At 30.6% G+C, this 15,879-nt stretch overlaps 2 protein-coding genes across 2 annotated transcripts in view; both read right to left on the bottom strand.

Annotated features, from left to right (window-relative positions):
- LOC115885225 (probable cytochrome P450 305a1) overlaps positions 1-5,742 on the bottom strand; it is a 37,195-nt gene extending 31,453 nt beyond the window's left edge. Inside the window, exons 1-3 of the mRNA XM_030904061.1 lie at positions 5,648-5,742; positions 3,275-3,403; positions 3,087-3,209 (exon numbers count right to left, since the gene is read on the bottom strand). Coding sequence (XP_030759921.1) covers positions 3,087-3,209; positions 3,275-3,403; positions 5,648-5,729 — 334 coding nt within the window. The 5' untranslated portion in view covers positions 5,730-5,742. The remainder of the gene's footprint in view (positions 1-3,086; positions 3,210-3,274; positions 3,404-5,647) is intronic.
- A 7,376-nt stretch (positions 5,743-13,118) lies between these two features.
- The window catches only part of LOC115885212 (nuclear hormone receptor FTZ-F1), a 101,532-nt gene continuing 98,771 nt past the window's right edge, over positions 13,119-15,879 (bottom strand). The window contains 1 exon segment of the mRNA XM_030904041.1: positions 13,119-13,857. Coding sequence (XP_030759901.1) covers positions 13,711-13,857 — 147 coding nt within the window. The 3' untranslated portion in view covers positions 13,119-13,710.

The following is a 15,879-nucleotide window of genomic DNA, read 5'->3' as shown; positions in this document are numbered from 1 at the left end:
ACTGGTTTAACTAACTTGGAATTTAATATTTATTTCCACAGTAATAAAAAAACATACAGTATGTCCCCGGATTGTCTTTACAAGATGAAAAACTTTTTTATTATTAATATTTTCAGAAAAATGCATTCTTCATAAACATTTTTGCTTGTTCTAAAATGGTTAATCCCGTTTATACTTTTTCAAAATTCTATATTGTTTTAGGGAAAATTAGAAAAAATATGAAAATAAGCTTGAATTTTCCAAAAATCAAAAGGCGTTTCAATAGTAATACAACTTCGATTTCTTTCTTTGATAGAATGTTATGATAGAATTTTAATTAATGTCATATTTGCTGCTATTCTAAAATGTTATAAAAGCACAACATTTATTTAGTTCAGTGCGAAAGGGGTGAAAAGAGTAATCGGAAATTGTAATACTTTATCAACAGAAAAAATATGACGCCAATCAAAATAAATAATATAATAATAACCATCTATTAAAGAACGAAATCGAAATTATATTATTATTATTATTGTTTTTTTATTATTTTCTCCAAAACGGTATGGAAATTTGGAAAAGTATAAACGGGATTAACCATTTTAGAACAAGCAAAAATGAAATGAATTTTAGGAAGAATGCATTTTTCTCAAAATGTTAATAATAAAAAAGTTTTTCCTCTTGTCCAATCCGGGGACATGGGACATACAGTAGGTATGCAGTAGGTACTTAGTAGGACATGGGACATACAGTAGGTATACAGTAGGTACTTCAAATAACATATGCGTAGGGAAAAAACTAAAATTTATTTTATATATCAAGAGAAGTCCGATTCTGCTTCTTTTCGTAGCTACAGGGGGTTCAATTCTTCATTTTTTTTTCGATTAATTAGAGATTCGAATGAAATTTAAAAGATAAAAGTTACTAAAAGTGCGACGTATTTTAATGCTAAAAAAGTCTCGATATAATCAACAGGGACGTGCATATGGGTTATCATTGGAATATTTTTCTAAAAAAAATTATATGTTTAATGCCGATTAAAAGTTGTATTGATATTTTGTCGATTGTTAGTTGTGTTATTAATGTTGACTTGTATTAATTTGCCTTAATCCAAGTCTGATAGCAACTTTTAAGAGATAAAAAAAGTTCATATAAACATGGGTGCCAAAATGGTTAGTTTTAAAGTTATAGGATGTTAAAACTTTTAAAAAGTCAGTCTTTTGTAATTATCTTAAAAATCTTAAATACCATTATTTTTTCCGTTTGCTCTACGTAGCCCTGAACATCAGTGGAATAAATTTTAATAAAATTGACATTGAATAAATAACATTAAATAAATTATTTAATTATTTTATTTTTATTTTAATATATTATTGATTATGATTAATAAAATTGTGTTATCTTAACAAGAAGATCGAAATCGACATAATATCAAGATACAATTTCACGGTGTTGGCGATTCCTCTAAATGGACGATTCTTCTTCTAAAGACAAACCGGGGACGTATTCAAAGTTTACAGAATACTGTAAACTTTGACGTATTGTATACGAAATGTCAGTGGCGGCTCGTAAGTTTTGAAAACGCTAATGAAGGAAAACCCATTACAAGAAAAAACTTATCTACACTATTTTTTGTCCACCAACTCTATAACTTTCTAATTTTAATGCTAGAAATTACATTCTTGAGTGCATTGTGATAATAAAAATATAATGAACTCAATTATACACTTATTTCTTTCATTAAATGTTGCTGTACGATCGCAGAATTTTTTGATCAAGCGGGCTTAGATTATGACAGTTAAAAAAGTTTTAATATAGTAATCATTAGATAAATCAGAATTTTTTATCTAATGATTGTCCAAAGACAGCTTGATCAACTTTTCATGAAACTTGTAGTTATTCTAGTTCACGCAGTTATGGACACACTTTATTTGGCTACTATGTTGATATCTATCGTATGATCGAAAAAAAGGCGTCAAAGATATAATAGAGTTGCCAGATGAAAACTTATATCCGCCCCGGGCAAGCCTTCCGAAAAATCCGGACAAAATCCGGACGACATAATTTTTTGGCGATATAAGAGCAAAAATAGTATATTGTTTTATTAGGAGTAAAAATGATACTTTTTGTGGCGAGGCTGTGGAATGGACGTTTAACATACAGGCGAGGCACAAAAAATCATTTTTACTCCGAATAGAACATTCTATTTTTTTCCTAACGCCACAAATAATTTTTACAACAATTTTAAACGTTCCAAATAATATAAAAAGATTTAAAAGTAATACCTTGTAAGTAATTATACGTATATCGAGAAACTATGGTTACGCTCGTTGAATTTGACATTATGTCAGTTTTAATATATTTCCTAGTTTTGTGCTTAGGCGTAAAAGTGATTTACTTTTATACCTAGGCGTTATAATTACTTTTTTATGTTGTCAATCACGTCCCAAAAATTAATACTTTTGTGACGTTTGAAAAAAAAATTCATACAAAAACTTTCAAAACTTAAAACTTACGAAGTAAAACAATGAATTTACACTGCTGAATTTATCGACGATTTTTTAAGTAACTATATTTATTAAAACTAATATATTATTTTGCATTATTGCCACATTTCTTAATGGAACATTAATATTCGGACGCTTATGAAAAATTCGCCCGGACTCAACCGGACGTAGTGAATATCCAGACGTGTCCGGATTAATCCGGACCTCTGGTAACCCTATCAAAAACGGCAGGGGAATGACAGTCATTTACAAGTTTCGACATAACACAACGACATAAACAATTGACATAAAACTTATCAAAAATTAATACTAATTATAGAAAGATTAAAAAAGAGTAGAACGTTTCCAGACATACAAACCTTATTTTCAAAAAAATATTTTTTCTTGAATTTCAAACTGCATCATTTAAAAATCATTTTTACTCTATATAAAAATAAATTACAATCTTCTTAAGGCCAGCTAGCAGTAAGCGTTATTAAAAATTAAAGAAGATAACGGGCTAAGTCGTGACGTCTAGGGCTTGACCTCGTCAAAATGATCATCGATTGTCATTCCCCAGCCGTCTTTGACGCCGTTTTTTTTTCGCGATCGTATGGTACTTACCTAAACGTTTTCCAAAAGTTCGTAACCTGAAAAAATAACCGTCAGGTCTGCCGTCAAATTCTGCACGTGAAAGGACTTCTTTTATAGCTTCTGAGCCAGTTACTGTAACCACCAAATATCGCCCTTAAAAAACAATTTAAGTATACTTAATATAAACAAACTTCAAATATTATGTTATTTATTAATACCTAATTTTGTTCCTACAATATTTCCATAATGCTTTGCCATGTCCATCCATACCAAATGATGATACTTTAGTTTGTTATATTTGATTTTGTAGTGGAAAATGTTTCCTATAATTGGCATAAGCCTGGGACCTACATTGTATTTTTATAATAAATAATGTTGTATCGACCATCTTTATATGAAAAGTAATCATTAATAATGGAAATTTGCTCTTGACCAAAGACACGTAAATTTAATTATCAGAACAGCTTAAAATCATTGCATTTTGTTTTACATTGTAAATAACCTCCAGCTACAGTAAGTAAAGGAATTTTTCCAATTCTTTTTTATCTCAAAAACTGCGACTTTGACTGATTTTGATGTTATTACAAATTTTGTTGCAAATATTATTCGTAATCTTAAATTGACAACCGCGTTTCGCTAGCTACTGTAATTTTGGAGTTACGATTTTTTAAAATTTTTATGGTATGGTAAGGGGACCTCCTTACCAACCCCACATCCCCACCAAAAACTAATGGCCAGATTCTCGGGTGCCACAGTATTTTTGTGCCAAATTTGGTTAAAATCGGTTTAGCAGTTTTTGAGTTATTGTGTTACAGACGGACAGACAGACCGACAGACAGACAGACAGACAGACACCATGAAAATATCCATTCAAACAACTCATTTTGAGTGAAATTAAAAAACTTTTTTTTGTCGATCTTAATAGCCTACCATACCTATTGGTATGGTCGGCTAAAAAAGTCTTGTATATACAGTGTGTCCCAATATTCTGTAGACATAGAACTACTATTTATTTTTGAAATCAAAATAAGTTCATTAGACACAATATACATCTATAGAAAACTGCTTCGTTTGTCCGCTAGAGGGCATCAAACTTTTAAAAAATAAACAGATTTTTTAAGATATTTTAAGAACCGTTATTCCGATTTGAGTGAAATTTGGGGTGCCGATGTTTTGCTAACTGCTTTAACATTTAACTTACAAAAGTCAAGAAAAAGTCCGGGAAGGATAAAAACTACCCCCACCCTTACATAAATTTTAGTATAAATATTTTGCCAACTCAAGCGACGACCGATTTTTAGCCGACCAATAGGTATGGTAGGCTATTAAGATCGGCAAAATTATTTTTTTAATTTCACTCAAAATGAGTTATTTGGGTCATAAAATATTTTCAGGGTGTCTGTCTGTCTGTCCGTCTGTAACACGATAACTCAAAAACCGCTGAACCGATTTTAACCAAATTTGGCACAAAAATACTGTGGCACCCGAGAATCTGGCCATTAGTTTTTGGTGGGGGTGGTTGGTTGGTAAGGTGGTATGGGAGGGGGTTAAAAATTTTAAAAAATCGTAACTCCAAAATTACAGTAGCTAGTGAAACGCGGTTTTTAAATTAAGATTAGGAATAATATTTGCAACAAAATTTGTAATAACATCAAAATCAGTCAAAGTCGCAGTTTTCGAGATATTAACATATTTTAGTATGGGCGGCTATACGTGCCTCCCGGCGCCAATTTTTTTTCGTAAAATGGTCGCTCTAGTATTTACTACATTTTTTGTCTCTTGTAAAAAAAGCCACATCGCATAGTTTTTGAGAAAAAAATTTTTGGAGAATTTATTTTTCCAAAGCAGTCCTACAAAATATACAGGGAGTTCGAATGTTCCGTGACCATAGAACAAGTACGTATTTTTTGAATCAAAATAAGTTCATTGCACATAATTTACTTTTATACAAAAGTGAAAGAAATTATTATATTATATTTGTCTGATAATTTTTTTTATTTTTCAATATTTTTATTATTTATATTTTTTTGTGGATTGAATCCACATTTCTTCCATTAATTGGTAGAATAGCTTTTAGCTAAACTTCCCCACAAATTGTAACCATCTTTTTTTTATAGTACAATAAAGATGATTTATTTTTATTATTATTAATAATAAAAAATGTCTATACCTATGTGGCCGATTCATCTCTCCAAAAAAATTCTATATGGGTATTTCGCCACTGCAAGAAAATCTACAAAATAAAATTAGTTATTTTTTGTAAACGCTGCTGGCGTTAATCCCTTGTTAATCCAACAGAGACTACTTGTCAGCAGTTAAGTTTACTGATAAACAAATGGGCCTAAGGAACAAAAAGATGCTTAACGTTTCGGAAAGTTTATCTCTTTCCGTCGTCGGAAGCAAAAAAAATACAAAGAATAAAAAAAACTATTTAAAATATTTAAATGTTACTATTCGAGAACACTTTATTTTTTTTAAACAGATACGTCTACAAAAAACCGTTGACGTTCTGTAAATCATTGTAGATTTTTTTGCAGTGGCGAAATACCCATATAAGATTTTTTTGGAGAGCTTATTATTAATAATCTCACCTGGTGGATAGTTTTTTGGACGTATGCAAGTGGCAGTAACTAAAAGCACCAACGAAATAATAACACAGACAATAGAGAGCATGATTATATCTGAAGCGAAAAAACACACTGTCCTTTTGATGCTGTCCTGCTAACGTATATAGACACACCTCAGTGGCGCGCACTTATGCCTTTAAATTTGCAAATCCTGCAACATAAGAAGTTGAATGAAAACATCTACATGCATTATTAGCAGGATGACATTAGTATAGTGAGCTTAGTATTTAATGGTGTACACTAATTTTATGTTATTTCAAAAAAATAAGATCACATATTTTTTAAAAATTAATAATATTGATTACAAAATTCGCCTGTATCCCTGTAAATCCTCTCCAAGCTGGAACAAAAAGCGGGCTATTTTTGAATAAGTGACCTTATTGACGATTTTATGTAATTTATTCTTTTCAGTATTTTGTGCTTTTGCATAAACATCATAAGAATTACTGTATAGTTATACTTACTGTATAGTTTGTCACCAATAATGCTGAAATTTTGATTCTATTGTTCACGTATACTAAACAGAGACGAAGAATATTCGGTGTCTGAAGATGAATGATAACAAATAAATTCAAATCAAAGCTTATGATGCTAAATATAATAAGGTTTATATTTTTGTTTGATACAGTCAGTAACAAATTTAAAAAAGAAAGTAATTTACAGTGCAGGTTCTTCTATTTCTTCTTAATTAATTATAAAATATAATAATCAACTACATTTCTTCTCAAAATTTTATTTTATTTTTATTTTTTAAAGTTAATATAATCCCATGCGATCGAAAAAAAAACGGCGTCAAGGACGGCTGAGGAATGACAATCGATAATAATTTTGGCGAGGTCAAGCCCGAAACGACATTTATTTTTTTTAATTTTTTGATATGAAAATAGCATTTCAGACAGTGAGTAATGATAAACTCTTAGTGAAACTCATTTCATATGGATTTGAAAACTACATCAACCTAGTAAAAAGTTATTTGAATAACAGACCACAGAAAACAAAAATCGGAGACATAGAAAGCAATAGTAGCATAGCTCCATATGCCTACCAGAAGGTGGTAACTTGCCACCACTGCTATACATTCTTTATACTAACAATTTATTTGAACAAATTCTTTTGACGATTTATGTATTGTGTATTCTGACAAAGATTACAAAAATTTACAAGTGAACCTAAATTAAATAATGATCTGATGAAATTTGAAATGTGGTGCTTCAATAATTCACTAACTATAAATGAATCCAAAAGAAAATTTACAAGATTTAATATAAAAAAGCAAACAAAAGACAAATATAACTCTAAACGAGCAAAAAATACCTCGTTATTAAAATTCATCAACATTTAAAATGGGATACGCATATAAATAGTTAAAAAAAAGAAAACGCCAGAACAATTGCCACACTCCTAAAACTTAAAAACATATTACCACAAAATAGGAACCAATATATCATACATTATTTTCATCAAGAAATATATATTTAATTAATACGTGGAGTAATACAATAGAAAAAACCTAAACATGCTACAAAGCTACAAAGACAACAAAATAAAATACTAAAAATAATATTTAACCTAGATAAACTAACACCAACAGAAGAAGTATACCAAAAAACAAAAGAACTAAATATATTAGTTCTATACAAAATCAAAAATAAATTAATAAAAATAAATATTTCTTTTAACACACAAATATACACGAAACTAGAAGAAAATCAGACATCAGAAGAAGAGAACTAAAAAAAAACTTTCACGAAAACTTAAAACACAAACGACCACAATATATAATATGTTACCAAAGAATTAACACAAATAAATTATAAAAATTTAAAAAAAAAATAAAACATGATATTTCAGAAGAGCGAATAAACGTAGACGACATAGATCAATTTATAAAAAAATCCTTCGATACTATACCTGCCAAGGGAGAGTCTTAAAAGTCTTCAAACTGTTGCAGATGAAGAAGGACACAACTAAGAATTGCCACAAAGATGAAGCTTACTAAATAATATTTTTGAATTGTATATTTTTAAACAGTTGTATATAGTCTAAGAGCCTACATAAAAAAACCTTATCATCGTTACATGGCTAATTTTTTGTGTGAAGTGTCCTTTTGTGTAGCCATTATGAAATAGTCATGTCTGCCAGCGCGATCCCGGGGCTTAAAGCGGGAGCGGCCAATCAAAAGGGTGAAATTTTGACACTAAAAATATTATAAGATACATGAGCTCTAATTGCAAAAATAGATTTTATTTATTATTAAGAAACGTGGAAAATTGTTGGCAGACATTTTCCCAATCGCTAAAATGCCGACAGATAACGCGAAAGAGGCATGAAATTTTAAAAATTATTAAAAAATGAAATTTGAAGAATGAAAAAAATTATGGAATATTTGCATGCCAATTGGTGAAATATCATATTTATTTATTTTAAAAGCCGTTTGCAAAAGGGCAGACAAAAAGATCGTGGCTCAATCAGCTGCAGACAGTTATCAAAAGCGCGATATTACTCTAGCGCTTTCAGGGAACGCTCCCCGCCTCATCCATTTAAGTATAGATAAATCATATAATGTACGATTACATATATTATAAATATATTTTTTTTATTATTTCAAAAACGATTTTTTTGTCTGCCCTTTTGCATACGGCTTTTTAAATTAATTAACAATAAACATGACATTCCACCAACCGACATGCATGTATGCGATGATTTTCTTTTGTCAAAATTCTATGCCTCTTTCGCGTTGTCTGCCGGCATTTCAGCCACGAGAAAAATGTCTGTCAACAATTTTACACGTTTCCTAATAATAAATAAAAGCTATTTGGCAATTATAACTCATGTACCTTATAATATTTTTAGTGTCAAAATTTCACCCTTTCGATTGGCCGCCCCCGCTTTAAGCCCCGGGATCGCGCTGGCAGACATGACTATTTCACAATGGCTACACAAAAAAATTAGCCATGTAACGATGATAAGGTTTTTTTTATGTAGCCAGCTCTCGGTGTAATTATATTTAATTAAATAAATACATTTATATTTTAAAAAAACAACGCTTCAAGAGTTCTATTCGTCTAATGCCGCTTAACTCATTTTAGTTTAGTCATTTTTTGAATACCTATCCATCTATATTATCTCGCTGATCGCTAGCCAAAGACCATCTATAGGTAGGCTAACCGCATCCAAAGAGACTACTGCGTCATTAATATCTCGATTGCATTACCAGATTACCACCATCCCTAGTCTCATATTGGCATTTCGATGCTCCATCATCGACTTAGTGTTTTTCTCTAGAAGTGTGGAATTTCACTATCAGGATCTAAATTACTTCTGCATAGCACGGAGAACATTGGGGGAGGCGTTAACTCTGGCATGACATCTTGCTTCTTTTTTTTCTGAGATTACTCTATAAAGTCACTCTAGCGTTAGACGAGATAATTTTTCAAGGCGACAACCTCAAAATTTTCAAAAAGAACGTTTTACTTTTGAATTAAAATGTCAAAGACAACAGTTACTCTCACTTATTCTCCTGTTGGATATACTATATTATTATAACGGCTCACTTCAATTCGCCTTAAGAAGGTTGTAATTTATTTTTATATTATAATTGTTAATTTTTGTTAAGTTTTATGTTAATTTTTAGTAAATGACGTCTAGAAATTGACCTCGCCAAAATTATCATTCCCTAGCCGTCTTTGGCGCCGTTTTTTTATTGTATGTTTCTGTAGTTTTCTCTGTTTGGTACTTAATGATAAATTGGTGAAGGCAACCGAAAATAAAAATTCCAAAGATAATCTGACAGTGATTTATTCTACAAACAATTCACTTTGATCCACATAAATTATATTTACAACCTTTCAATCACACTGCTTTAAATAAGTGTAGAATTTTTATATAAATATATAATATTTTTCATGACATAAGCTTTTGGGCTTTTTCCTACTTTGTTCCAGGGCAAGTACGGAAGTAATACACATAATATATGACAACAAATACAAATATTAGGTTACATTAATATTTTGAATAAATAGTTAATCAAAATTATTTCAAATATTTGTACTCAATTTAGGCCTAAATTTATTGAGAATGATATATTCTTAGAGGATATTTTCAGTGACTACAATGTATTGTAACAATTACTTGCTACCTGTCACAGTAGGTTAAAGTCCTACGAAAAAAAATATGGTACATTTACGCAAACGTATCAACAGTAACAATCTACTTAACAATATATAATATATATATATAACATTTTTAAATATTTACAAGTTGGTGGAGGGGGAGTGTGTGTGTATATGTTAATAACCGTACATTTGATTATTATTATGCAAGAGGGTTAAAATAGTACGTACAAACTATAAAATTGTGATACAAGCTTCAGATTATAACTGCTAGCTAGCACGACGAATTGCATGCGTTATCCAAGCACCATTTTTATTTAAGACAATTATCACTACTTTGCTTTGGATGGCCATATTATATTTATATATATTTACAGTTGTGCCACAGGAAGAATGAAATTTACAATTCATTTTGTCCTGTGACCTCAGATATATTTTTTAAAAATAATTTTGTTTCGCTAAATACCACAAAATATACCGTGATGGTTCTTTATTTCAAAAAATAACTTCCTTTTGTGATGTACTATAATTTTCTGCTTAGTTTACAATTATGTGTACCTTATCACAGATCGGATATATAAAAATAAATAGATCTCTTTTTGAAAATATATGTATATTTATTATTTGAAAAAGTGCCTCTAGTGCATTATGAAACAAGTATGGACTTAATAAATGAACAATTTTCCATAAAATATAGATAATTAACATTCAAAAATAGTTATACTGTGTGGGCCAGCCACTTCAATTTTAAATACTATAAACACTTTTTCAGAAACTTTGATTGCTAATTTTTCCTGTCTCACTAAAATATACAATGTGTTTCAATCTTTTAAGACATTCTGTTAAAAACTTACTTACAAGAAGAAATATTATGTAATATTAATTTTCAAGTAGTAAAAAACAAAGGTAAAATCAAACTATTTATTAATAATTACTTAACAGCATTCAGAATGGAAAGTCAATCAGAATTAAACATTTTATTTAAAAAAAATAATAGGGAATAATCCAAAAGATGTTAAACACATTGATCACATTAATATACACACATTACAAAGTGTGGTGCTAAGATATATTTTGTCTTTTTATTAAACTTCACTCTAAATTGACAGTGAAACAATCAATTTTGAGTGCAGATGTTTCTAATAAAATGTATTTTCTATTAGCATGACACACTTGCAACTAACATTAGAATATGTACTTATACAATAATTAAAAAGCATATCACAATTTTATAAACATCAACTTTTACAAAAATAATATGTACGGTTTAACAATTTTACTGTTTACATAAAATTTCGATGTTTCAATTCGCTCGTCTCTTATGGATCATAAAAATAATAATCAATATATAGAAGATAGAGACAAGATAACAAGACTTGTTTGCTTAACAGTAACCAATAGAGGTAACCAACAATATATAAAAGTAATTAAATAGAATTTTCGATTTTAACAATACGATAAAAAGGCGACCACAGTACCAACCTTCTTTGTTATATAACGTTAATGCGTACTTACGACATAACTTTAAACTTAAAAACTAAAGTATTATTAATGCTATAATTACACAAATTAATAATTACAATAAAAATTTGTTAGTCCTTCACCAAGAAAAATGTTAAGCTAATAGACATGTGTTTGTGTGTATGTGTCTGAACAATAAAAAAATCGAACACGTCAAAGTCATACATACATATTTCATAGCTCAGCCACAAGGTGCGGTACGCGCATGCGTCGTCATTCACTCGACCTCTCTCTCACTCTATGCCTTTCTCTCTCTCCTTTTCTCGCGCATTCTAATACTCGTAGCTTCTACTTTACGATGCCCTTTTATCCCACGGGAGCACATTTGGAATGTGTAACAAAAAACAGGATGACTCCCCTATGAATTTTTTACAGGTCTAGATAGAATAAAACCTCTCTTGTCCTCGTTTAGGGTTCGACGAGAAAAAATCACTAATTTGAGGTCGAATCAAAACGCACGTAAACGACTGTAATTTTGTGTTACGTGTTAATGAATAATTTGCATTTTTCCGAAAAATGTAAGGTTATATATATACAGGGTCCGGCAATAGTGCGTCGGGCATCTGTAGCTCCTAGAATAAAAAACTTGGAAATTTTGTTTAAGTGCTAACCTTAATAATATACCAGGATGAATTTCAGAAAAATATTTTAACTTCTACAGGGTGGCTCAAAAAAGTGTGAGTGGATGAGGATGATTTTTTTAAATGGGACACCCTGTATATTATTGCATTTTTGGATTTCTTTCAGATCACTTTACATAACCCTAAGATATTAATAAATATATTTCGATAGTTTCAGAGATATTAAAAAATAAGTCAAAAATATATATTTTTCAGCCCTTCTTAAAAAAAATTATTAAAAATACAAGAACTGTTCTGAAATCAAAACTGTAATCATATCGTACTTACATGGGTATTTGATATTTTACGCCAAACTTTCTAAATGTTCATTTTTTCTTCGTTTTTTTAATTGAACACCCCTGTATATTATTTTTTCAATAAACGGAGAATTAAAAAATGAAAATTTTTTGTATTTAAAGTATTTCAAAATTTTTAACGGTTTCGCAGATATTTGGACTTTTATATTTCATATGGCATTTTCCACAGTAAATTTTTATCAAAGCCACCCAATGATTTTTGTCTCGTATTTTACCATTGAAAGTGCCATATGAAATAATACTGCGTATATCTGCGAAACCGTTAAAAGAATTTAAATACTCTAAGTACAAAAAATGATCATTTTTTAATTCTCCATCTAATAAAAAAATAATATACAGGGTGTTCCATTTAATAAAACGAAGAAAAAATATTTTATATTTTAAAAAGTTTGGCGTAGAATATTGAACATCCTGTATGATTTACGATTACCATATTTATAGCAAAGTAAGAACAGACCATCTAAAGTAAATACCTAATATAGTTTTGATTTCAGAACACTTCTTGTATTTTTAATAATTTTTTTTAAGAAGGGCTGAAAAATATATATTTTTGATTTATTTTTTAATATCTCTGAAACTATCGAAATATATTTATTCATATCTTAGGGTTATGTAAAGTGATCTGAAAGGAATCCAAAAATGCAATAATATACAGGGTGTTCCATTTAAAAAAAATCATCCAGGTTCACTCACACTTTTTTGAGCTACCCTATAGAAGTTAAAATATTTTCCTGAAATACATCCTTGTTCATACTTTAGGTCTGCACTTAAACAAAATTCTCAACTTTTTTATTCTAGGAGCTACAGATGCCCGACGCACTATTGCCAGACCCTGTATATATATATATATATATATATATATATATATATATATATATATATGAGGCGGTGTCTCTATCTAGTATCACATTTAAACAAAACTCATTAGGCTACATGCTAACATGAAACCAGTTTGCTTGATCAGTTTCATGACGATAAACGACGAAAACAAAAGTTGCATCGGCGGTACTGTGGACGTTAAGTAGTAAGATAAACATAAGTAAAAAGTTAAAATTACAAAAAAAAGATAAATGTTTCGTGCCGCCCCAAGGGCCATTTGTACTTAGTGAAGGCATCACTTCTAGAATTTTTTTGTCCTATTATAGGCCAGTCGCTGAAACTAATCTGTCGATTCAACGTAATATCCACAGGATTGTGTTTGACTTTTGGAGCATTATTAACAACATCAAGAACAACTCGATAGATTAGATTGGGTCAGTGACTAGCCTATGTCCCCTCAGTGGACAGCGTGATCGTCGACTCGAACGACTAAACGAAAACTGTCTTTTTCTTTGAAAAATAAACAACGTATGAGATTTCATCTGTCATTATGTACACTTTTCATGGTAAGAAGCCGCTATTGCACACAGATATGGTAACGTGGTAGGGTAGGTTTAGGAGGGACCTCTGAGTGGCCGTTATTTCCGCTTCGCGTGCAACATCTCCATGAGCAGTGTCTGCGTGGGGGCCGAACCGCTACAGTGTTTGTGGTAGAGATGTTCCTCTCCTCGCGTCGCTAAAGTGTGAATCTCTTGAAGGATGCCTTGCATTTTGTTGAATTTATCCTGAAACAAACATCGTTTCTAAGTAAAATAAACTTAACAATCGTTTAAAAAACAACAATCTTTAAAAAAAAAAGCAAAAACGTTTCACGTCTCATTTCTGCTGCTAAGACTAAACTGGTGAGCCGTTGCTCCTTAACATCTTTTAAGTCTGTCCATTCTGGTGTAATATAAACCAGGATTTAAAGTGTTAAGAATAAAGACAAGAAAACCTTTTCTATACTTGTGTAAAGTTAAAAAATTAAAGTGGTTGCGATGGTTTTGAGAGTAAATAATATGCAAAAAAAACATATTGTTCAACGGATGTGAACTTACTGATTTGCAAAACAAAAGTAAAAAAGTATATTTCTTAGAAAGCCTGTACTTATTAAAATCCTCACAAATGAAATTACAACAACGCCACTGGATATTACATTAAACTCAATCAAATTAAAATTAAAGCGACGAGAGAATACATGACAGTGACAGGTGTGTCTGCCATTTAGTGCATACCTAAATTATATTTTCCGTCAATTTTTGAATGTTGTTTGTCGAAGTCCTGGATTCGTTCGACAGACTTTATCCAAGGAGGAGCATAAACTTAGAGGCAGTCAAATACGTTTAAATAAAATATACGGAGGGTACCGCTTAAATTCCTGTCCCGATATTGAAGGATGGCTATATTTCAATGCATTTCCTACATAAGTCTATCCTTGTATTGTAGGAGGTTTGACTAAACAAGGATGAACTCATGTCCTGACACCATTCAGACTCGATTTTCTGTCCTTCAATACTGAGACGTAAATCCTCTCATTGCTCTTATGGGGAGGCCGTCCTATATTTTATTTAAATGTATTTGGAAGCAGTACTGGCTAATAGGAATATGTAACGCGCATGGCACCGAACCGTTAGGGAAACTTTACTAATCGGGTCTGAATCCGTCCCATGATAAATTTTGCGCGATGTTGCCCGCTTGCCCAAAAAAGATAATATTACGAAAATATACCGTATGATCGAAAAAAAAACGGCGGCCAGTTGGCTTGGAAATGACGATCGGTGACATTTCCCATATAATTTTACATATAAAATGACAGCGATCTTCATTTCACAGACATCGCTGGCTCCGTTTTTATTCGATCATACGGTACTTTGAACAACAAAAACTACGTTAAACTATTTTGTTTGTAAATAATCATGTATGCTAGACATGAACTATAAATATAGTAAATTAATAAAATTGGCAATATCGATTTTTTTTGGCTGAAGCTTCAAATCCGTTAGTCAAATACTACGACCATTAAGTGGGACATTTATTTAAAAGAAAATTGTCAGATAAAAGTAAAAATTATATTCAAGGTGGTCCGAAATGTAATCGGAAAACTAAAATGTTTACTTTCGGAGATACAGGGGGTATACCTATAAATATCATTTTTATTTCCATTTTTCCATATAATTTCTGAACTAAGGTTCACATTTGGATGAAAATCGGTGTCTGGGTATATTTTCACATAAGAAATTTGATATCGATGTCAGTATGACTCTTAGTTGTAGAGGGCGCCACCTACATGTTTTTGAACCGTTTTGAAGAGTAATATCTTTTCGTCCATACTTGTATTAAACTACTGAGTGAAAAAATACATTTCCGTAATTTTTTTTACGTAAAAATGGATCTTTGTAAAAATCGCTACGACCAACCGTTTTCAAGATATTTGGAATGGAAATACTCAATACATGTGAAAAAATAAACATGTTGACCAGATAGTTATTTGACTGAAATGAGAAATTTGAGAACTTTTTATATTTTTAAGCTAATCATGAATTTTTCTAGAAAAAAAATACGATCAAACAGTTCCTGTTGAATCTTTGACACAAAACATTTCAAATTTATTATTTCAGACTAATAGCTATCCATTCCAGACTATTTCGATTCCAAATATCTTGAGAACGGTTAGGTTAGGTTAGGTTAGGTTAGGTTAGGTTATGACTGTGGGTGGTTCTTTATGAGGTAAATTTTTAAGGGTAAATTATACCCTTCGTATTCTATCT

This window comes from Sitophilus oryzae, unplaced genomic scaffold, assembly GCF_002938485.1.
Source record: "Sitophilus oryzae breed Bouriz unplaced genomic scaffold, Soryzae_2.0 scaffold_377_pilon_pilon, whole genome shotgun sequence".
Lineage (NCBI taxonomy): Eukaryota > Metazoa > Arthropoda > Insecta > Coleoptera > Curculionidae > Sitophilus > Sitophilus oryzae.
Note: the sequence above shows the minus strand (reverse complement) of the source record. Positions and strands in the feature narration are given on the sequence as shown.